Source organism: Solea solea, chromosome 10 (assembly GCF_958295425.1).
Source record: "Solea solea chromosome 10, fSolSol10.1, whole genome shotgun sequence".
Classification (NCBI taxonomy): Eukaryota; Metazoa; Chordata; class Actinopteri; order Pleuronectiformes; family Soleidae; genus Solea; species Solea solea.
In genome coordinates this window covers 2,798,766-2,823,218 of record NC_081143.1, presented here as the reverse complement: position 1 = coordinate 2,823,218, position 24,453 = coordinate 2,798,766, and the positions used below count along the sequence as shown (strand labels likewise).

Sequence of the window (24,453 nt, the reverse complement as noted above, 5' to 3'; positions counted from 1 at the left end):
ACGTATTGTATCTTGTATCGTATCTTGTATCGTATCGTATCGTTATAATATCCATCATGCATCTTCTAGCACTTTATCCTCCATATGAGGGTTGTGGGGGGCACTGTGCCAATCTTAGCTGACATAGGGCGAATTATATTACATTACATCACATTACATTACATTAAAATAATGTTTTAACATCTATTTTTTTTATCTTATTTTACCACTATTTTATATTATGGATGATGGTAGAAATCATGATGTCATTATAATATACAGGTTATTTGGTTATTTTGTATTTTATGGCTTTTATGCTGTGTTATTATCAATCATTATTATTTAATTCCATTGATATTTAATAAAGAACACGTCATAAAGCCCACCAAACTGTAACTTTATATCTCACCTTAAGATTGAATAAATATAACGTTCGTTCAGCTAACATTTTATTTTGAAAAGTGCAGCAGGATGTGTACATGTTGTGTGCTGTGTGTTGGCGCTGGAGGGAAACACGGAGTCTGCGCTCAGGTACAGCAGCGGCAGTGACAGCAGCAGCAGCGGCAGCAGCATCAGATCAGAGAGGCAGCGATATTTATAGACTCCACTGAAGCTGCAGCACCGAGATAACACCCGGGATCAAAGCCACAGCCCGAGCACACACACAGACACACAGACGCGTCAAAATGAAGCTCTTCGTGTCGGTACTTTTATTCGGGACCGCGGTGGTTTCCCTGGTCAGCAGCGCAGCAGGGACCGAGGGCGAGATCTCCTTCGAGTATCACCGCTATGAGGAGCTGCGGAAGGCGCTGGTGTCCGTGTGGCTGCAGTGTCCGACCATCAGCCGCATCTACACCATCGGGGAGAGCTTCGAGGGCCGCGAGCTGCTGGTGCTGGAGATGTCCGACAACCCCGGGACGCACGAGCCTGGTCAGTTACACACACACACGCACGCACGCGCGCACACACACGCACACACAATGCGGTGATAGTGTGCGCCCCATCACCGCTCCCTGCTCTCCTTCGTGGAAGTAAAAGCCAGTTCCACACGCTGTGATAACGCACCGCATCAGTCACGATGATGCTGAAATGTGCAGGAGCAGCGGCGCAGGTGTGTGTGTGTGTGTGTGTGTGTGTTGACTGCATTACATCAGAGGAATCTACATGACAGATCAGCCACGCAAAGCCGCCATTTTGATGCTTGATAAAGATCTTTTCGTGCTCATCCTGACTCATGATCGTGGGGAAGTGTTCATGGCACAGCATGGCACGGCACGCCTCAGTGGGGAACGCGTTTTTAATCAGATGCGACCAGAGTGATGTTGACTGTATCACACCAAACAAGGAGCGCTGTTGACTGATGATGAAATGAACCTGCATGTGCTGGTGATAAGGGACCTGAATCCGTATCGGTCAGAATCGGTCAAAATCACAAGATCAGATATTGGACAGATAAAAAATGTAGAATCCAATATATCACGTGCTTCACTGTGCACAGTAGGGGTGTAATGGTACCTCGGTTTTAAAGTCATGGTATGGTTCATTGTTAAGGGGGAAAATGAAAAACGAACATACATTTAATTAGTAAACAAACACAACAGTTAAACAGTTTTAGCTGTCAGTATGAAACATACAAATAAAATGCATAAAACAAAAAAATACTGCTGCAATTCTCCAATAAATAAAATACTTCTTAAATAAAAGTGCATTAACTTAAATGACAGCTTATGTCTTTTCAGTATAAAGAAAAGCAGAAAGCAGAGCTCTTTGGGAAATTACAAAGTCTCCAGCTGTAGAAAACACCCTTTCGCTAGGGTCAAAGGTCGCAGGTACTGCAAGGTAGTGTTTTGCTGACTTAGCAACATGGGGATATTTGGGCTCATTGGTCTTCCACCATGAGAGTGAACCTGGAAGTTATCCCACACTTGGGCCGAGCCGGAGGCTAAATGGTCCGGGCCATATTAACACTATGTACGCCACATGTACGGACCGCAGTCCACCTCTGTAACCACCCAGGAGTGCCTGGTTCGTGACCGTGACGGTTCGGTACAAATACGTGTATCGTTACACCCCTAATGCACAATAAATGAAAACCAGCAAAAACATTTTAGCTGAGTCATGTTTGGGCTGTTTATTTCTTCTTTTTTGGGAGAACAATATGTGTTAAAATGACTGTATCAGACTAATATCAGTATTGGTAGATATTTTGATATTGGTATCGGACACAAGTGTTGTCGTCCAATGATGATACCACATGAGTGAATGATGAGTTGTGGCTTAAGTCAACTCTGGACTGAGCGGCAGAGTAGAAGATGGCCCCTTATTATCTGATGTGCAGCTGAAACACTGACCACAGGAAGTGCAAAGAGGAACTTTTAATGTGCAACTGCTTCTTGTTTTTCTGTACAGTCAAACACCCAAAGACATACATACATACATGCACTGTATAGCAAAAAAAAAACACCATGCAAGTTTTCTTTGACATTTGACTCCAGACTCCAACTCGATAAAAGGCAGACTGTAAATGCTGAACAGTTACTCGAAATTTTATCGAAAATGCAATACAATCATTTCTTCTGTAGACGTCTTGTTCTACAGACTGAAGAGAACATCTTTGTTTTATTCAAATGAAAATAATGATGTTAAAATGACCATTGCCTCTGATTAGATATTTATTCCAAAATGTTCAGCCCTACTGTAAATTCAAAAAACACTATGTACTGAGACGGAAAAAAGCCCAATGTTCAATATCAATTTGTATATTAGGGTTGGGTCAAAATATCAATTCAGTGATATATCATCGTCCCTCCTTGTGCATAAAATAATCAATATGTCAGGTGCTCTAAAGTAAACAATCCCTGCCAGTTTCACTCACCAGGCGTTACTTCTTCATGTCTCCTCATGGCTGAAGAAGAGGGAGTTCACAGCGGGATAATAGTGGAGAAAGCTATTTAAGAGATGCCCCATCCACGTTCAATACATAGACTTTATGCACTTTGTTCTCTATGTTGTGAATAAACAGAGAAAATCCTGCACTTTTAACGTCTGTTAACGTTTGTTTTCTTCAGTCAGACAGATATCGTGATGTATCGCTATATGATTGTCTTGCAATATACTGATTACCACAGAATCCCTGTATCGTGATATTATTGGTATCGTGGACCATGTATCACGTATCGTATGGGTACACCTGCTCAGCTGCTTGCTAATACAAAAAATGAATCCATCAATGACGTGGCAACAACCTGACAACCTTGACCTGATGTTCAAACTGAGGAGTGGCTGTTGGCACCAGAGTGGCTGGTCTGAGTATTTCAGAAATAAATTCTGATCTCGTGGATTGTCATGCACAGGGATCTTTAAGGTTTACAGAGAATGGTCTGTAAACATCATTGCAACCAAGTAATTCTCTTAAACCTTGGAGCAGATGGCCTACAGCAGTGAAAAGACCACACTGGAGGCCTCTCCCGCCCCTTTATCTGGTGTCCTCTGTTCCTAATAAAATGGAAGGTGACTTTATATTGAAATCCGTTTGAACCCCTTTATAAAAGCGCTTTCATATTCATCTGAAACATTAGTGTGCGACCATGCGGTAAACAGTCATTACGTCACCCATATTGAAGCCTCGAGATTTGCAGTTTGTTGAGGAAACTTACTGATGTTACCTACAACCAGGCTCCTATTGGACAATAGCAGCTGTCACTCACACTGGTGTCCACCCCACTCATATGAGCCAGGCTTCAGTGTCTATTATTTGTCTCTGAATAGAAACATCATTTACAAAACTGACATCAACCAAAAACTAGTGATTCAGACCATTAACTCCAGTGGAGTCGCCCCCTGGTGGCTGTTCACTCCTCTCTTACGCCTGGGTTGTCCTTAGCCAGCAAACCCAAAAACTATGTCGACTCTTTATGTTTGTTTTAATACAGTTTACACGAGCAACCTGGGAACATTAGTACTGTGAGAATACACTGTGTTAGTAGAGAAAGGAACATTAAGGGATTAACTCGTCGTAGTACATTAAATCTTTAAAATGAACCTTTATTTATGTTCAGGAATAGGTCGTGAGTTCTGTCCAACTGGCCTCAGGAAGTGATTTAATTCCATCACAGTAATCCTGAGCCTGAGGCTTCGTAAGAAAGAAGAACCAAGGCCTGTAATTACTCTTTACATTGTTTACAGTGTCTTCTGTGGCATTTCCACTATATGTCTTTTTGGTAAAAAGGTGTATTTTCTTCTCCGGGAGTATTTGTGTTCATAGCCGTGCTCCACGGGCTGTGCGTGTTTTGAAGATCACATGATCACCGTCCTTATGACCATGCATACGTACAAAATAAGCCTGTAATAGTGTGGTGGCTGTACGCACGCATGAGTCACAGTAGCAATGTGGAGACCTTATTACTACCAGATGAGTTTCCAAGCCGCTGTTTCACCATCGGGGAAGGCAACCCCCCTCTCTCCCCCCTCTCTCCCCCCTCTCTCTCTCTCTCTGTTTCTCTACCCTCCATCTCTGCTGAGCAAAACATCCATAGCAAGGAGGAGGAGGAGGATGGTGAAAAGAGAGACAGAGACAGACAAGCTCCAGAGACTGAGAGGACAAATGAGAGAGAGAGAAGGAAGAAAAGGATGTTTTCAGAGGTTTCACTGCAAGGACATGAAATGATGAATGTGTGTGTGAGACAAGCAGAATCAAACCTGCAGAGACATCTTTAAGGCGCCCCGTCTCATATTTTATCTGACCCTGCAATGTGTTAAAACTCTTAGGTGGAGCCAAAATAGCGGTTGCCGGGGCAACAGATCGGCTTAGTGCACTGAGCTGACTGGCAGCCCGTGGTTGGCTGCCTGGCTCCAAAGGACGATGGTCCTGAGCTCATGCATCTGTCAGTAAGCAGCCATCTGTCATACACTGCGGCACAGGAACTGCCCATAACCAAGAGTGCAAACACAAACGCTACAGTGACAAACAAGTGGTAGAAAATGACATTTACCCATTTACTCTATTATCTGTTTTATTTGAACAATGGATACGTTGCAAAGAAGATGCAGCATTCAGATGTTTCCAAACAACAACAAACTAAAGTCAAAGTTCTCTCTTCTCTTTTGAAGAGCTGCTGGAGACCAAAACAGAGCCAACAGAGAGGAGAGACACTTTTACACACGATTGGTAGAATGGTGAGAACTGAAGAAATGTCTGAAATTGTGACAATCTGATATCTGTAGTTTGAACATCATTGGTTAATCAATAGCAGGTCTAGGGCACCAAACCCCAACTATGAATTGGTTCACAGCGATCAAGGTTTTAAGACCCCAATACTGTGATTTGAAGCATGCAGTGGCTTCTTTGTGATTTCAACGTGCATATTCTGTAAAAATGGAAAATTCTTTACCCGACTTGTTGCTGGTTTTCTTGTGGCTGGTCACATATTTCACATTATTTCTCAAATATTATGTGAGAAGAGCATTACACTTGATTTTAAAAACATGGGAGACTACAGACTCAACAAACTTTCTAAAGCAGGGCATAGACTGTGCCATTTTTTCCATTTTTTTGTAAACCTCCAGCTGAAATGCAGGCGATATAAGGCCCACGTTTATGTGCGCACTACACGGTCCCATTCTCGAATGTGATACCCTCACAAGCAGCAACCAAATTTAGGAAATTTGCCGTCAATTATTGAACTGTAGGAGTGCTGGCTAACCTTTTTTGTTATATAATTATAGCGACAAAGTCACTAAGTTGTCACTGTCTGGTCTGTGATAACATTTCTTTCTTTAGTTGCCGTGTTTACAGGAAACTTTTTCAAAGCGTTTACATTTGGCTCTCTCCGTGTGGATGTGGCCTCAGTTTAGAATGTAAACTTCAGAGGGAGGAAATCTTTGTGCATAATCTTCAAGATGTCAAACATTTGCTTCAAGTACAGTGTTTTTTCACATATTCATTAGATTACTTTTGTTACTTTATGCTTCACTTTTCCAACAAAAATGCTGCACTTGTGCCTCCATGCATCTATCACGTTGTGTTACAGACTGCACCACTCAGCCACTTTATTAGGTACGCCACTTCAACTGCTTTTTAATGAGAATAATCTCTTCAGCCAATCACGTGGCAGCAAAACAATACATTCAGGGACTTAGTGATGTTCCAACTGAGCAGCAGAATGGAGAAGAGAAGTGATTTAAGTGATTTTGAATGTGGCTTTGTTATGGTGCCAGGTGGTCTGAGGTCTGAGCAGTTTAGAAACAGTTTAGAAACTGTTGGGATTTGCACGCACAACCATATTTGGCCCACGGTGAAACCAGAGCAGTTTTCTTTGTGCAAATGCTTTGTTGATGCCACAGTTTGGAGGACAATAGCCAGATTGGTTTGAAATGATAGAACGTCCAATAGACAGTAAACAGAATTGTATTTATTTTGACACTCTAGGTCTACAGTCATAGTCTACGTAGAGAAGCCTGAGCATGAACATGTGTCCTTCAGTTACTGTCTGTATTTCTCATGAGAAACGAGATGTTAACATCTCACAGCTGGATCAGATTTAATTACACAAGAGCAAAAAAAAACGGGGTCGTCCTCAGTGGATGTGGCTAAACGATTGTGACTCTCATGTCTGGAAGTATTTACAAGGCTTCTAATAGGACGAGAAATACTATCACTACTAAGTTTGCCTGAAGGTAAAAAAAAGTAGAAGAAGAAAGAAATCGTGTCAGTTTGAAGCACGGTTTCATTCAATATGCTGAGGACGAGCTCATGTGGTGGAGACTGTCACAGGACTCCACACTGGACTGTTTTATCACACGACAGAGGGACTATATAATCCCCAGTGAGCGTGCACACGGAACTCTGCTGCTTACACTTATATTTAATAACATATGGTTTATTGAATATTATACATATGTGTGTATATATATATATATGTATATGTATATATATATATATGTATACATATATATATATATATATATATATATATATAAATATAGTATAAAAATAAAACATGTTTCTGTTAGAGGACAGAAAAATGGAGGCGCACAGACATAGATGTTGGAAGAGCATTGCTGTGAGGTGTCCAGTCTGCAGAGATAGTCGACTGGGAAGAGGAGATGGATGACAAGGGAGAATGAGAAGGAATGATGATTGAAAAAACGGCCGCTGTTTGGGAGCGTGATGGTGGCGCGAGTGAGCGAGAGAGAGGCGGCTGCGAGGATGTAGAGGGGAACAAGGGAGCGACGGGACGAGAGACAGAGAAAGGCCAACGCATCAGCCAGAAGTCATTTATTATACATCACACACCCGGCATGCATCTTCCTCTCCGCGTCGTAACATCCTGTGAGACTTCTACGCATAATGACATGCTGCTGGCCTTAAGCCGACAGATACACAGCCAAGGTCCCGCCCCCTCTCATAGCCTTTCATCTGTTTTTTCCCCGGACGTTTTTGAGGGACTTTCTGTAAATTTTTGATCATTTTCATTTCCCAGTCATCTACTGCATCTCCCCACAAGGCTTTGCAGTTGTTTAGTCCAACTTTAAAGTCTCTGTGTGTGTGTGTGTTATTATTGTTTTCCTCTTTATAGCACGTTTTGTGGTATTAACACTTTTTAAAGGCGCAGAATCCTTCATGTGGACCAAAGCCTCATTACGGTGACTCTGGTTCCTCTGTTTCATCTGTGCACATCAGGGAAATATGGTGGCGTAAGATGGAGGTCACCATAAAGAAGACAAATCTAAGGATTATTCCAAGGCTATGTAAAAGCCCAAATATTTCTATTTTCAAGTGATTATACCCTTATACAAACACACTTATGGGTAGTGTTGAGTACGTTCAGTTTCTGCCAATAACTGTGCGTAATAACTGTTACGCACTGCACCTTTAAGGCTTTGGCTACAGACTGTCTTAATGAAAAGGAGCCAATGCAGAGTGTAGCTGCATAAACCTGTGTGTGTGTGTGTGTGTGTGTGTCAGAGAGAGTGTGTTTACTCAGCGTTTGAGTTGATCTGTCTCCGTGTACACCTGCCCCTGTCATGGTTGCCACGACGACTGAGAGCCCTCTAATGCGGCGCTTCCTTAATGACGTTGCAGCTGCGGCCGTTGTTACGTGGTCGTCTGAGAGAGCGCGCTGATCACCTGTCACACAGGACAGAGTGGTTCATGAAATCATGATGAAGTGGGTTTTTTTTTTTACATTGGTGTGTGAGTGCGGAGCAGGAATCAGCAGTGACTGAGCTACATCAGCCTCTCACACACAATCAGACACTCCCCACTAATGAGACACATTAAAGATCCAGACAAACACAGAGGACTGTTATACACAGAGGCAGGAAAAGGGAGACAAGTTCTTTTTGTTTGGTTCTGTGTCATCAGCATTAAAACACACAGACCAGGGGTCTCAAACTGTCAAACTCAAATGACCTGAGGGGCCACTGAGCATCTAGTCTGGTCAGTAGGGGGCCGGTCAAGTGGAAAAAAATCCACCAAGAGAATTATATCATGAATTTCAAAATAAAGTGTTTGTTTTGTTTATTGAATGATATATAGTTCACAATAAAACTACTTCTGACACTTAATCAATCTCCAAATAGAAAAAAACAAATATAGAAATAACTCATAACTTGATATTGAATGGTGGGAGACCACAGACCGCGAGTTTAAGAACTCTAATATAGACAGAGGCGATAAGAATGGGCAGTATAAAGTGTCTTATATCATTCTTTTTTTTACGGTTTTAAATGGCATTGAATTTAGCCTAGCCTTTAGACTAAACAGAGATATCTAAACAGAGATCAAACAGTTTTCAAAGCATTTATTCTGACACTCTAAACTTGAACAAATATATTATAAAAGTGTCTAAAAACTATAAAACAATTCCACAAAAGTCAGTCTATGTATGCCACTGAAAAACAACAAAAACAAACGCTGTGTGAACACTCTCAGGGTTAAAAAAACACAAAAAAAACATTTCCTGATTAAAATCAAGCTTTCACTGGAATGGTTTTATGGTTTAAAGTATAAAACCACTCCCAACTTGCTGTGGGACAAACGCCAGCTCACTAAGTTAGAATAATAATGAATAGAATGAACACTAAAAAAATAATATAAATTAGTAAATAAAACAAAGCCACTAGATTATATAGTCAGTCAAATCTAAAGAAAAAGTGCACATCCCATATTTTGACACGTGTTTAAAGCTGCAGTGACTAAAGTTTGGTGATGATGTGTCATTAGTTGTATTCCACATCCTTAATCTGTCAACAAATACTATCAGACCAGGCTGAGGGAGTGAAAAAACAAGATAATACAGTAAATGATGACTGAACTATGATTAGGCCTCGCCTCAGCTTCTCTTCTTAGCCAAACTTTAGACTTCCTGTCAATTCATCAGTGCCTACAGTTTATGCACAGGTCCATACACAGTTCCTACATCTGTCTCTATGAGTGTCAACTGTTACACGTGTGTGAGGCTCGTGCAGCTCTGTGCTCTGTCACACACCAACATGGACGTCAACGATGTTACAGCGTGTTTCTTAAAGGAGAAACGAGAGCTCCCTCCCTCGCTGCTGAGCATCTGTCCAACAGCTTCAATCACTGAAACTTCATTTAGCCAGGAGTTCAGCTTTAAAGTGTGTGTGTGTGTGTGCGTGTATGTGTGTGTGCATGTGTGTGTGTGGGCTTGACAGCTCTGTCAGGTTTCTGAAGTCTGTAAAAAACATTCACAAATGTTGGGACAGAAAGAGTTAATTGTAATCTTGAAATCATTAGTAGCAAGAGAAACCAGATTTAAAAATAACCTGACTACCAGATGTGCGCTGGTCAGTGTGTGTGTGCGTGTATGTGTGTGTGTGTGTGTGTGTGTGTGTGTGTGTGTGTGGTTATACTCGTTACCTTCTTCGTCATGAAGCCAGTGGAATTATTTCAGGACCTAAACACACAGCTCAAATCAAACCTGCTAAAATTGACTGATGCTTGAAGATGCAGTTATAAAACTGGCCGACAGCATTTCTCATTCTACAGAAAAGTAACTTCTACAATCAGTTTTTAGAAGATTGTTTATATGAGATTTACAAAAAAAACAAAAACCTGAAAATTGTCAAATTAGAGGAGCAGCGGGGACATCACAGGCACTTTGCTTTTTGTCAGTGTTAGCCTGAGGGAAGAAACTGCCACCTGACCTTGTCTCCTCCCTCAAAACCTGGACTGTCACTTTAACCAGGGCTACCGAGTTGTTGTTGTTGTTGTTGTTGTTGTTGTTTTTGGACGTCCGTGCTTCTTTCAGTGGGTCGCAGACGTCCTCTGTTGTCTTTCAGCCACAGAGAAGTCGCCCGTCTCTGGTTTGAGTCCATGAAAAATGTCAATTTGGATTCAAAATACAATAAAAGTAAATCTCAGAAATCTTCGTGCTGCATGTTGATGAGAACAGAGCAGCTTTTTCGTTAGTTGTCCCCTCGTGTTTTTCAGCCTCTCATCCCTGGTTTGTAGTCAGTCAAAAGAGTTATAGCACGGACTTTACGTTCCTCGTCAGTTGCTTAGTTGACTTTAAGCCAGGCTAATTATTATGTGAAACAGATGTTGAGCTTTGGTCATTGCAATTAGACGCAGCTCTAGAAAACATGCTGATATAAATAGCACTTATTAAACACGTCCATGGACGAGGGATGAAGGAGATGGAAAATAAAGCAGCTTTCATAAGAACACATGGAGGCACATATTTGTGTTCACTCACCACAATCTGTACTTTGATGATTCATGAGACTCATTCATCACTAACAGACACATACAGTATGTGTGGCCATGTTCCTCTAGTATAGTAATGAGTTACTCACATGCACAAGTTTTTCATCAAGCATTTTTGGTATTTAAAGGATAAATATGTTCATTTTGGATGATTTTATGGTAAAAAACAAACAAACTCCTTTATATCACATGTAACAGGACTTCACATTGTTTTTGAAGGACGCTGACACAAACAAGGCTAAGCTGGTGACTGATTTATTGTTGTACGTGTCCCTGAGGATCCTCACTCTGTCTCACCATGTCCTGGAGTCAAACTCTCTCTCTCTCTGATTTAGTCAAATCTGATCCTGGACCTGTCACTCCAGCAACATTCAGTCAACATTCAGAGACTACAGTCTCTGTCGATGTCTCCCAACAATCCTAATCACTGTCTCTCAGTCATTACGTTCCAAATAGAGTCGCAGCGTTCAATTGTGTTTACTTACTCCTTCCACTGATGACTCAGTGTGTGTGTGAAGGTCCAGTGTGTGTTTGTATCCAGGGTAACCTCACTGACCAATGAGAATGCTTTATCAGCGACACTCTCCTGGCCCAAAAGAGATAAAGGACATGTTGTTTCCATGGCAACGGACTCAAATCGCTTCTTCTGACAAAGAATATGACATTGCAGTGATGTTTCTCCCTGGGATTACCTGACCAGTTCTGTGCAGATTAGCGTTGCATTGGTTTAGAATCAGCAAAGATACCTCGATTGTGACTAATGGCGACTTTCCACCGACTCTACTCACCTATGTTATAAGTAATGCCAAAGAAGTAGGCTGAGAGCTGAGGGAGGGAGGGAGAGTGGTCTGGTAGTGAAATCTGACACCACACTGCAGCTGCTAATGAGCGAGAAAGATGACGGCGCTCAACAGCAGCTCCTGTTGGGGGAGGAGTCTGGGAAAACAAGTGTCAGACAAGAGAGTGATGTGAGAGTGAACCAGTCACAGTTTAACTGTGTTAAGACAGACAATCGGACAACTTGCCCAGCCCAAGTATACATGCGGAGAATACGCCTGACTCCGCCTCTGTAGGTGGCGCTGTACCAATCAATCATAAGTTAGTGCGTACTGAATCAGTTTGCTGTTGCCCTGTATGTCAGCGTTCACTGTATGTTTCCTACCTGCTGTACTTAGCTTTCGCTCTCACTGATGCCATGGTGTGACTCCTCCTACTTCTGGGACGAAATTTCGGTGCATGTGCAAGCCTGACTCCGGTCCGACTAAGTTCATACATGCAAGAGTAATCGGACTATGAATCACATTATCCAGGTATGTTAGTCCGACTAAGACTAGCTTGATTTTAGTCAGACTAACGTGTTCACATGACATTTAGAAAACCAAATTATTGTCTTAGTCCGACTTTTAATCCAAACACAGAAACATGGACTGAAATAGCCAATGGCAAAAGTTTGATGTAGTCGCTGGTGTTTATCACAACATATATGATGTGAATACTTTAAAGTAACCTGTGAAGATTTGCCCCTGGATCAGAATCAGAATCAGAATCAGAATCAGAAGAGCTTTATTGCCAAGTACGATTTGCACATTTGTTCTGGTGTCATTGGTGCATAACAAGCATACAAAGCTTTTTTCACGATTTAAACAAGATTTCCAATAGTTTAAGCTTCTTAAATGTGAGTATTTTCTTCATTTCTTTGCTCTGCATAACAAAGAAATCATTTTGGTTTATGGACAAAACGAGACATTTGAGAACGTCATCATTTCAACATTTTTTACGGTTTTCTGATATTTTATGGACCAAACGATTAATCAGTTATGAAAATAATCATTAGTTGCAGCTCTACTATCCTACCCTCTTTCACCCGTGAGGCCTTGACTTCTGTTTTCGTCTATTTTCCGTTATTTAAATAATCAAAATGTAGACATTTGGGACGTCTGAATTGCGATGCATCCAAGAATAAATGTTTCCCCCATCCTAATACATGTACACTGGAGAAATACACCTGAAAAAGTGGTTTAGGGGTTTAGTTACACTTTAAAAACCTGCACAGATGACGGCTGAATACAATGTTAAAAGAGACGCATTAACCCAGCAAGTGTCCCTCTGTCCCCTGCAGGTGAGCCGGAGTTCAAGTACATCGCCAACATGCACGGAAACGAGGCGGTGGGCAGAGAGCTGCTCATCTACCTGGCTCAGTACCTGTGCAACCAGTACCAGCAGGGCAACGAGACCATCATCGACCTCATTCACAACACCCGCATCCACCTCATGCCCTCCATGAACCCCGACGGCTTTGAGAAGGCTGCGTCGCAGGTGAGAGAAAACACGGCCACGCACACACACACACACACACACACACGCACACACGCACACACGCACGCACCAGCACAGTGTGACACCGCTCTCCTGTTTGCAGCCCGGAGAGATCAAGGACTGGTTCGTGGGCCGCAGTAACGCACAGGGCGTGGACCTGAACCGCAACTTCCCTGATCTGGACCGCATCATATACGTCAATGAAAAAGAGGGCGGAGCCAACAACCACCTGCTGCAGAACATGAAGAAGGCTGTGGATGAAAACACCAAGGTACAGTAACAGGCACACATGTGAAAGATGAGGCGTTGCCCCGTCTTTTAGCTTTTTCTGTATATTTTTCTTGGCGTCAGCGTTTTCGTGGGTTTTGTTGGCACTGAGACAAAACATAAAATATGACCAGTGTTGTGTTTCAATGCTTTCTAAAGACATCTGCTGAGCGTAGCTGGGCAGTGGTAACGTTTCAGATGCTGACATGCCTTCGACTTGCTCGCATCTGTTTTTCATGTTTGAGTATTTTATGATGTTTCCTTCTTTTGCAGCTGGCTCCAGAGACCAAGGCAGTGATCCACTGGATCATGGATATTCCTTTTGTCCTCTCAGCCAACCTGCACGGAGGAGACGTGGTGGCCAATTACCCGTACGACGAGACCCGCACTGGTACATGAACGCACAGTATTGTGTTGTAAATGACGTGTTTTTGTTGCCTTCGTGTTTCCGCGAGTTAATGAGAGAAATAACGACGTGGAACTGAAACATTTTATTAGTTTTCTTCAAACTCTAATTGAAATCAGATGGATTTTCCCTTCCTTTGCATAATTGCCCAGAGTAAACACGGTGTGTTTGCACAGGCTCAGGTTCAGTGGACTACAGATGCAGGTGCTCAGTTGTTACGTGATCACAGAGGCTGTCTAAACACTGCGTGCGTGTTTGTTCCTTTCCCGCTCACTTGTCCTTTAAGGATCCACTCACGAGTACAGCGCCAGTCCAGACGATGTGACGTTCAAGTCTCTCGCCAGAGCCTACTCTGTTTACAACCCGGTCATGTCGGACCCACACCGGTCCCCGTGCCGTAAGAACGATGACGACTCCAGCTTCAAAGATGGCATCACTAACGGAGGGGCCTGGTACAGTGTCCCAGGAGGTGAGAGACAAGCGTCAGGCTGGTGACTGTGAACTGGCAAAATAACTGTATTTAAATACGCAGCAAATGTTCTGTTTTTTGTTTGCTTTTCTTTGGTCCTTTCATGAAAGTGTAGAGTACAGTGTTGCACAAATCCATAAACACTTTTCATGATTGGAAAGGAGCAGTGAGAAGAATCTAATTCTTATTTACGTCTGCCTCAACTTAAACTCAGAGAACCTTAGATGGTCGGTCACTTACAGTTAGCCACACCCTCAATTACATCATCAACAAAAAAACAAAACAGCCCATAAGTGTCCATTTTCAAAACCAAAACAACTCAAAATTTAAACATGCAGTCAAATTTCCAATGTATAATTTATCATTTGTTTCTTTTTATACATGTAATGTACTGTATGTACTGTTATTTTATCTTGTATTAATGTTTTCATAGTTTTGAACTGTTATGTATTTATTAGGCATACCTTCTATTTATATTGTACAACAGAGTATTTTCTTTTATCTTTCGAGAATAGAGACATAATATTTGGAGAATAAAGTCATAATTATTATTACAGCTAAATCTCAGATGATCAATTTCTCGTTTCCAAGAAAGAATCACACACATCCTGTGAAAGAGGACGCGGTCGACTGCACGGCTGACACTGGTTACATCTGTGTTCTGTTCAAAGAGGTTTTGATGTTTCTCAAGAAACAATTAGAATGATAATGACTATAATTATTATACTATTAGAATATTTGGATCCAGAAGGAGTGGAACTAAGGCTGCCCTCCATATTAATATTAGGACTTTATTCTCATAAACTCTTCAGTTTGGCCCTAATACTCCGTCCTGATATTGCTCTTGAAAGCACTGAGTTTCAAATGCTGCGATCTTAACGTCATTGTGTTAGCGCTGTCTCACACACACACACACACAGTATATAACATACTAAGTAACATGTGTGTGTGTGTGTTACAGGCTCCCTTGTGTTCCTGAAGTCTTTCTTGCTCTCCTTCATTCTGTGTTTCTTTACAAACAGGAATGCAGGATTTCAACTACCTGAGCAGTAACTGCTTTGAGATCACACTGGAGCTGAGCTGTGATAAGTTCCCCAGTGAGGAGAAACTCAAGAACTACTGGGAGCAGAACCGCAACTCACTTGTCAACTACATTGAGCAGGTAGGCAGCAAAGCTGGACCATAAATAAACATTCTCATTCACTTTTAACACTTTATTAGACGCAGCTGTCCCACTAACAGAACCAAGATGCTTCATATCCATTGATTTACAGGCTCATAGAAAAGCGAAACGCTAATAAATAAAAATAAGATGTTTGTTATTCATTTACACACATTAAAAATTGAAGTCAATAGTCACAACCACTCAGTGTAACCTTAGAGGTTCTGTGATGACATGACAGCATGTTTACTAAAGAGGACAACAGTCCAACAACTGTGTCAACAGCCAACAGTTCTTTTCACAATCATAATAACATGATCATTTGTGTGTGTGTGTGTGTGTGTGTGCGCGCGTGCCTAGGTTCATCGTGGAGTCAAAGGTTTTGTGCGTGACCTCCAGGGAAACGCCATTTCCAACGCCACCATCTCTGTGGAGGGTATTGACCATGACATGACAACAGGTATCACTGTCCATTGCAAAATAAGATACATTATTATATATATACTGTATGTATACATATATATATCTATAATGTATATATATATGATGTATCTTAAAGAACGGCACTTTATTCACACACTGCAGGCTGATACACAGCCTCTCTTATTATTGTGCGGCTCTCACAATAAGAGGAATAGCTCTAAATATGCAGGTGACAGAGATATATTGTCTCAATAAAGCAAGCCCATCCTCTTTTCTATGTTGATAAGAGCATTAAAATGAGAAAAAAATAATGGTACATTTAGAATAGATAAAAATGTGACATTAATCACGATTAAATATTTTAATCGTTTGACAGCACTAATATATATGTATTTTTATAGACTGGAGGTCTTAAGTGCTTCATGCAGTGGTGAGATGTTGTAATAACGCCATCTTGTGGACATATTTGACATATGTCTGAATTTTACCTACTGAGTAATTACAAAATATTATGTCAAAACTGTCACTGGTTATTCATAGCTGTGCATCTGCTGTAAGTTACATTTGGGCTGAACCACTTTATATGAATATCTAATTGTGTTTGCACAATATATATATATATATATATATACAGTATATATATATATCACTTTTATAATGATTCTAATTTTCATTTGAATAGCATATTTCAAACGATTACTGTGTGATGTTTGTGCAGATCTGTGAGAAACAAAGATGTTTTCTTCACTCTGTGACAATATTAAAGCTAAAATGAGTTGTGTATGATGAAATATTGCGCTTCCCGCAATTTGAAATTCGCAGTGGGGCCATTTCGATTAATTTTTCAGCCCTAAGTCACATTATATGTATTAATACGATGATCTGTATTTTGTAGCCAAAGATGGAGATTATTGGCGCTTGCTGGCTCCTGGAAACTACAAAGTGGCAGCGTCTGCTCCAGGATATTTGTCTGTTATCAAGAAGGTGGCTGTTCCCTACAGCCCTGCAACCAGGGTAAGATTCACAGACAACTACACCAGTCCAAATCCAAATGGACACCGTACTGTATCAGAGGAGATATTATATACTGTATTTGACTGGTGCTCGTCCTGTTTACTTTGTTTTATATGCTTTAATGTGATGTAAAGGCGTTCATATACTTTTAACAATATATTATATGAAGAACCATGCCATAAGAACATAGTAAAGGAAAATTCGTAGTAGAAAATAGTTTTGAATCCCCTCTTTTCTTCTATGTCTATTATCTTACACATTCTTCAGTTTATCTGGTCACCTTGTGAGGACATTATTTATCTGGACTTTCTACTTTGTTTTTGTTTATGTTTACACTTCAAAATGTGGCTTGCTGTACAAACATGGCAATGCAAGACGAGATTAAAGACAAGATTAAAAAACAAAACAATGAAAACCAAGCAATTTATATTTCAAATTGATTCTACACTTAAACAAACATATTAATGTGGTTAAGTGACACTTTGATGAGGACACACGGTGTGTAATCTGTTTGCCACGTCCCTGTGGGTCTGTCCTCAGGTGGACTTTGAGCTGGAGTCTCTGATGGAGAGGAAGGAGGAGGAGCGGGAGGAGCTGATGGACTGGTGGAAGATGATGTCAGAGACACTGAACTTCTGAAATGTTTGTCTGCGTTCACACATCGATGTAATATATTCAACATTCTGTGTGCCCGTCCACTCTAAAAAAAAAAGAAAGGAATATATTGTCTCTTGTTTTGCTCTCTTTTAATCATTATCCTAATTGATTATATTGTTATTAATGTATTAACGGGTTGCCTCATACTCCGCACACACACACACTGACGGACACAGGAGAGCTATGAGGTAGTTTCACGACAATGAGATTGGTGTTTATTTCTGTGTTGTTGTGTTCTTTATCGTACATGTGATTGATCACCATGGCAACCTATCTATATAACCAATGAGTGACTGAGTAAATATGTATGTGAGCGGGCCGTTAACATCGCGACCACACGGCTCTGTTCATAACAAGTCATCATTTTCCTGTTTTAAATGTCTCTGTTTCTCCAGGTTTAGTAGAAATAATAATAATAATAATACACATACACACAACCATATTGCAACTGTAAACACACGCACACACACGATATACTCTACACTATTTCTCTGTTTCTTTCCTGTATTATAAAAAGTATGACTATAGTTCTGAGATAGTCAGGGATATTAAAGACACTGTAAAACTATTATAAACACTATACTAGAAACAGTCGACATGAACGAGTTCATTTCCCAGTATGTTATTGATGTTGAGATTTTTTTTTTTTAAACTTACTGCAGCACAGCATTGATTTTAGCACAAGGTGAATGATTCTAATATATATATATATATATATATACTGTATTTATTAAGAAGGTAAGTAGCAAGAACTGTCTGGTTTTTGTATCAAATAAAAAAAGACCATAATCTGTCCACCTCAGTCTACCCAAAGCTTTGTACTGTATGTGCACTACACACAGGGATTACTAGAGGTGCTTTTCAATGATAAATTAACACTTAACCTTCTGAGTGGACACTGTTTGGACGTCTGTATGAATGCAGACCCCCGGGTTGAGATCATAGAAAGAATGTATTGAATGTGTTGCTATAGAAACTGATACACAATGTAAAGATTGAACTGATCAATAAAACGGCCCCTCTATGTTGTCAGACTGCAACAGTGTTGTCTTTTGTTACAAGCACGACACAGACAGAAGCTACTGTGACACATGCAGACGATGCAACATGAAATAAACACATACTTCACAGCTACACAGAGAACAATGAGTGGATCATCTGCCTCCATCACATCCATGAACCTTCTCTGTGGTCTTCCCTTTTCCCCCTCATCTGTCAACCTGTGCCACCATGGCAAACAGGAAGTTCCACCACCACCTTCACCCTGAACACCACACCACACCACAGTTCCTCTCTATCATCAGCTCTCTGTGGTACATCTTTCTTGGACACTGCTGCTCACTGGTCTTCAATTCTTACTTCCACATCTTCATGATCAACTTTAACCTCTGCAGATCACTGTTGCTCTTGAAACTTGGTAGCACTACCCTACCTCCACAGGTATGTCAACTGCCTTTCCACTCTTCATCGTCCTCAGAGCTGCCCTCACTTCCTCCTTACTAATCCTCTGCACCTCCTGAGGCACTATCTCGCCTCTATCTGTCCTCCTCTCGCTCTCTTTCCTCATTCATCATCCTTAATAAACTCTAACCTGCTGCACATGCTCTGTCTCGCTCTGTCAAACCAATCAAAACAAGTCCTTTTCTCCTCCCTCAGTGTCCAGTCTCTCACTTCACTATAAGCCTTCTCCTTTGCCTCATGCCTAGACTCCCAGTACTCGTGCCTACTTTCTTCATGTCCCTGGCTGTCCCACTGTCTCTTTGCCATCCTCTTTCTCTGAATACTCTGCTTTACTCCCTCATCCCATGTCTTCTTTCCTCTGTCCTTACGGAAGATACAGCAAACATCTTCTTGGCTGTATCCCTCACCACTTTAGCTGCATGTTCCCAGTCATCTATCCTTCACTTGCTTCCTCTTCTTAGTTTCCAAAGTCATCACCATGCAGTCTCCTATCTCCTTCAGACTGCATCTTCTGCATTGTACCTGTGAGCAACATCCTCCACCCTCGTACAGTAGGTCACCCTGTGCTCCTCCCTGTGCTCCTCCCTCTTCCTGAAACATGTATCTACCACAGCCATTTCCACCTGTTTCATTTATTCTTCCTTGGCTTTGTTTTAGATGTCTGTGGACACAAACAAGCAGCAAACAACAAACCGTAACGGTGACACCTGCAAGACAAGTTTTGGGGCTAAACAAACCCAGTGGACACAGCTGTGTCAGCCAATAGGAAGACAGTAATGTCACAGGACCGTGACTGTTCCACGACAACACGGGAGTTTATGTTGACTGGCTGGTCGTGTCAGGGCTTGCACGTGATGCTTCAGAGTATTTTCGTTTAAATGGTTTTAAACATGTGTTAACACCATGTGTCCCCTGCTGGAGCACGTGAGCAGCTGTCTTCTCTCGCCTGTGGTGCTTGTGTTGCTCGTCTATTATTTAGTCAAACGGTGTCAGAGACAACAACGCGACCTGGACAATATTCCTCCAGGACCGAGACCTTGGCCGGTGGTGGGTAACTTCGGCGGCTTCCTCGTCCCGTCTTTCCTGCAGAGGAGGTTCAGACGACACCGCGGCAGAGCCGAGGTGGACAACGCCGTGGTCGCTTTGACGGAACACGCCAACGTTTACGGCAACGTGTTCAGCCTGTTTGCCGGGACTCAGCTGATCGTCGTGCTCAACGGTTATGAAGTGGTGAAAGATGCTCTGTCCAACCGTCCCGAGGACTTCTCTGACAGACCGGACATCCCTGCTGTCACCATCATGACCAAACGCAAAGGTAACACCGGCCTGCAACTACTTATTTATCCATTAATCGATCAAGAATCGGCTAATATGTTTATATTCTGTTATAATATTATATTTATTTTCTTGTATGGCTATTGGAGCAGGATCATCTCTTGATATTTTATAAATATTTCATATATATATATATATATATATATATATATACATATATATTTATATGTGTATATATATAATGTTTACAGTTATATTGTGAATTTGATTTCTAATGTCTTTCTATATTCTGTTTTTAAACAGACTAACTAACTGAAACCTGTAACTCAAAAAAAATTCCCAGGTTCAGTTCAGTACACATAGCCACCTACTGACTGACCTACATAGCTGCCTACAGACAGACAGACAGACAGACAGATTGACTGACCCAATGACCTACCAATCCACCAACCTGCCTTCCTATTGACCTAAGATCTTACTACCTACTGACCAACCCACTGACTGACCTACCTAACCATTAATCATCTGAACCACCCACCGACAGAGAGTGGGTATAAAAGTCCTCAGGCCCATTTTGAAATGCCAGGTTTGTCAAAGACAAAATCTTCCAATCCAGATCCACCCAGATTGTACATGAACAACATCTATTGAAGCAGTGAAGGGCAGTGGTTTGTGTTAATGTTAATGATCCAGTCTATAGATTCAGACATTACAATTGAACAGCACCACAAGAAAGTGTCTAAAACAAAGTTGATCAATGCCTCTGACACCGTTTCAACTAAAACCGAACATTATAAGCAATTATAACCTATTCATTGTTGCTGGGCTATTAATAAGTATGTTAGTTGTTGAGTTTGGTATTTCTTTTCTTTATGTAACACTGATAAGACTGAAAGGTTTCAAAGGCCAAGCAGTATTTTCCCACTGAAAGGCCTGCATCGTCAACTACAGGCTTTAGGGAAGTATTTAAGTCAACGATACAGTACAGTATATAACGGTATATTTCTTGTTGTCTTTTTTAAACTTAAGGGATAGTCTTTGCACCTTACGGGTCCACATGGAAGAAACAACGCAGGTTCTGCCACACCGTGCTCCGAAACTTCGGCCTGGGGAAGTTGAGCGTTGAGCCTTGCATCCATCAAGGCCTAGCTACCATCAAAACAGAGCTGCTGCGGCTGAATGAGGAGTGTGGTGGCGCCGGTGTGGACCTTACTCCACTCATCCGTAATGCTGTGTCAAATGTCATCTGCTCAATGACTCTGGGTCAACGCTTCCATCATGAAGACCACGAGTTCCGCTTGTTGCTGGGCCTGATGGACCGCGGGCTGGAGATTTGCGTCAACAGCCCGGCATTCCTCATCAACATCTTTCCGCTTCTCTACTATTTGCCTTTTGGGGTCTTCAGAGAGTTGAGGCAGGTGGAAAGAGACATCACAGTGTTTCTGAAGGACATTATTACCAAACACAGGGAAACCTTAGATCCTGAAAACCCGAGGGATTTTGTAGACATGTATTTATTGGAGATGATGTCGCAGCAAGCGGCTGGACAAGAGGACAGCAGCTTCACAGACGATTACCTCTTTTATATAGTTAGTGATCTTTTCATTGCTGGAACTGACACTACCTCTAATTCACTTCTGTGGATTCTGCTCTACATGGTTCTCTATCCTGATATTCAAGGTAAAGGAAGCAACAATCCATCCTACAGAATGCAGTGGAGTGTAGCACTGCCTCCAATATCTTACAATATGTATGAAATGATCAGTTATTCTTTATTAGCTTTTCAGAAAGTTCCCAGTGTAGGTTTCCATTAGAAATGCATGAAGTTTTGATGAATATTTTCACAACCAACCACTTCTTGTTTCATAATCATAGTGATTGGTGCATCAACACAAAGTGTCTTTAAGTTGCACCTTTTTTGCTGGTTTTATTATTATTATTATTGATCATAATAATAATAATAACAATAACAATAATATTAATAAATACTACTAATAATAATTTACGAGGACTTTTTTTTTATTTTAAATGGAAGATGTGCTAAATGTTGCTTTGCTTTTTTTGGAACCAAGACCAGGTCCAGGCAGAGATTGATGAAGTGGTGGGGAAACATCGGGTCCCATCTCTGACTGATAAGGGAAGTTTGCCCTTCACTGAAGCCACCATCATGGAGGTGCAGAGATTAATGGTAGTGGTTCCTCTGGGTATCCCACACATGGCCTCCAAGACGACAGGTGAATTGTACACAACCTTGTTTGTCAGACTGTACTCTGTCAATGTCAGATCTCTGAGATAAAGATAAAGATAATAAAGTTTTTGATCATTTCAGAAGCTGATTCCCTGAGGTAATGGTTCTGTGGTGTGTTGTATTTCCTTCTTCAGAGTTCAGAGGCTACACTATTCCCAAAGGAACAGTTATTTTGCCCAATCTGTGGTCTGTCCACAGAGATCCCTCTGTGTGGGACGACCCAGACAGTTTCAACCCGGCACGTTTCTTGGATGATGATGGAAAGTTGTTCAGGAGAGAGTGCTTCATACCATTTGGGATTGGTATGTCATTGGGTCAAATGGCTAAAACCTTGATCTACAGATGAATCTTTATTTTGTCTGTGCACCACAAGCTAATGACCCGTCCCCTGTGTGTCCCTCAGGACGTAGGGTGTGCATGGGTGAACAGCTGGCGAAGATGGAGCTGTTCCTGATGGTTACCTGCTTACTGCAGGCCTTCAAGTTCAGACTTCCTGAGGGAAAACCTCCTCCTCCACTTCACGGACGCTTTGGCCTCACACTGGCACCCTGCCCGTTCACTGTGTGCGTGAGCACTCGTACTTGAAGACTTGGACGGATTTAACTCTAAAACCAGGTTTCCTTATGCAAATCCACTTGATAAAGGACGGTGGACTGATACGATTTAACATTATCATGTCTGTATTATTATTATTATTATTATAATATTAATTTATCAATTTTAATTTTGTATATTTCACATCAGACTTTCATTGTGCCTTAGTATTTTAAAAGTAATGATGATACATATTAGAAATGCTTGTCCAGTGTGATGTTTTATACTGATGTGTTACTTTTGCAAGGATAAAAGGAAATGTTCATCCGTATACCGTATATTATTATTTAATCCATCATCATCATCATCATCATCATCATCATCCTCCACTTATCCGGGGCTGGGTTTAATCCAATTAATTTTATTTGTACAGCGCTAAATCACAGTATAAATTATGACTGAGCACTTTACTTGGTAATGCCAAGACATTATGATATGATGGAGAGAAAGAGAAACAAGGAAAATCATTAAATGATGGTTCAGGTTCACCTGAGTCAGACTCAACTGTAAGGAGGGAGAGAAGGAAGTGAGGAAACACTATCATGAAACTGAGGGAAAACAGGAGGTAAACGAGAAATGAAGAACATAAGTAGTAACAGATGAAATGGAATGAAATAGATCAGTCTTTGTGAATCAGTGCTTCAAATAAGTATGAGGTTAATGTCAGTTAGATTCCTTTGACTGCAGATATAGACCTGCTAACTGTCAGAATCACGATCACTTGACATGTAACAGTTTAAAAATACATTCCCTCACAGACAGTGACGTGAAGATTGTTGGCAATCTCAGGTTAAATTATTTTAATATAATATGTTGATGTTTGTCCACATTTAAGAAGCTGAGACAATCAGAAATATTGTTTTAATTATGAAATAAGCTTCAAATTGATTATCAAAATGGTTGACGATTAATATAGTAATATTTCAGGCACAGAACTTTCCTTTCTTTACCCCGGCTCGGTCCATTCTGTCCGTTTGTGTTATTATATCTAATGTTTAAACGTCGTCTTCTCTGTTTTGTTTTTTGTAACGTCAAATTAAATGCATTGAATAAAGTTCTGTGCCTGAGATCTTTAAGCCCTGTTGTTTTTGAAAATTAAATACTATTAGATGGACTATACTGCACTGATTTGGATTCATTAGGTCACATGACCTCAATGAGACCATGGTAGTTAAGAGCGATCGGTCGAACAAGCCGTGATAGTGCAGCTATCAGGAGAAAATAACCAGCTCTCAAAGTGTGAACAAATACAAATTACCTTTATCCTTTTACTGTTTTTCTTCCTCCATTTTCTCCTTCTGACATTCTTTTGTCCCCACAAGATCATTTGTTTTTGGCGCCATAATAACACTGTTTTTTTTTTATTATTAACCTCACGATGATGGCTAGCTGTCAATCAGTCTGTCAGACTCTGGGGGTGTCACTTTGTCACAAAACACCAGCCACAGTT

The 24,453-nt window shown here is 41.1% G+C and overlaps 2 protein-coding genes across 2 annotated transcripts; both read left to right on the top strand.

Moving 5' to 3' along the window:
- The first annotated feature begins 499 nt into the window (after positions 1-499).
- On the top strand, positions 500-18,457 carry cpe (carboxypeptidase E). Its single transcript, XM_058641675.1, has 9 exons — positions 500-909; positions 12,831-13,027; positions 13,131-13,298; positions 13,568-13,685; positions 13,987-14,169; positions 15,192-15,331; positions 15,692-15,791; positions 16,650-16,768; positions 17,309-18,457. The coding sequence occupies exons 1-9, from the start codon at positions 666-668 to the stop codon at positions 17,405-17,407; spliced, it is 1,368 nt and encodes a 455-aa protein (XP_058497658.1). The 5' UTR covers positions 500-665; the 3' UTR covers positions 17,408-18,457.
- A 1,067-nt stretch (positions 18,458-19,524) lies between these two features.
- On the top strand, positions 19,525-24,079 carry LOC131466463 (cytochrome P450 2U1). The gene is made up of 5 exons (XM_058639706.1): positions 19,525-20,201; positions 21,191-21,841; positions 22,234-22,395; positions 22,544-22,711; positions 22,813-24,079. Exons 1-5 carry the CDS (start codon positions 19,790-19,792, stop codon positions 22,992-22,994), a joined length of 1,575 nt encoding a protein of 524 aa, XP_058495689.1. The 5' UTR covers positions 19,525-19,789; the 3' UTR covers positions 22,995-24,079.
- The last annotated feature ends 374 nt before the right edge of the window (positions 24,080-24,453 follow it).

Bases quoted from the DNA above. Each gene is read 5' to 3' on its own strand.
- cpe (XM_058641675.1), top strand. From the start codon at position 666: ATGAAGCTCTTCGTGTCGGTACTTTTATTCGGGACCGCGGTGGTTTCC. The intron at 13,028-13,130 runs GTGAGAGAAAAC...TCCTGTTTGCAG, and splicing joins TTGAGAAGGCTGCGTCGCAG to CCCGGAGAGATCAAGGACTG. The intron at 14,170-15,191 runs GTGAGAGACAAG...CTTTACAAACAG, and splicing joins CTGGTACAGTGTCCCAGGAG to GAATGCAGGATTTCAACTAC.
- LOC131466463 (XM_058639706.1), top strand. From the start codon at position 19,790: ATGTGTCCCCTGCTGGAGCACGTGAGCAGCTGTCTTCTCTCGCCTGTG. The intron at 20,202-21,190 runs GTAACACCGGCC...TTTAAACTTAAG, and splicing joins CATCATGACCAAACGCAAAG to GGATAGTCTTTGCACCTTAC. The intron at 21,842-22,233 runs GTAAAGGAAGCA...TTTGGAACCAAG, and splicing joins TCTCTATCCTGATATTCAAG to ACCAGGTCCAGGCAGAGATT.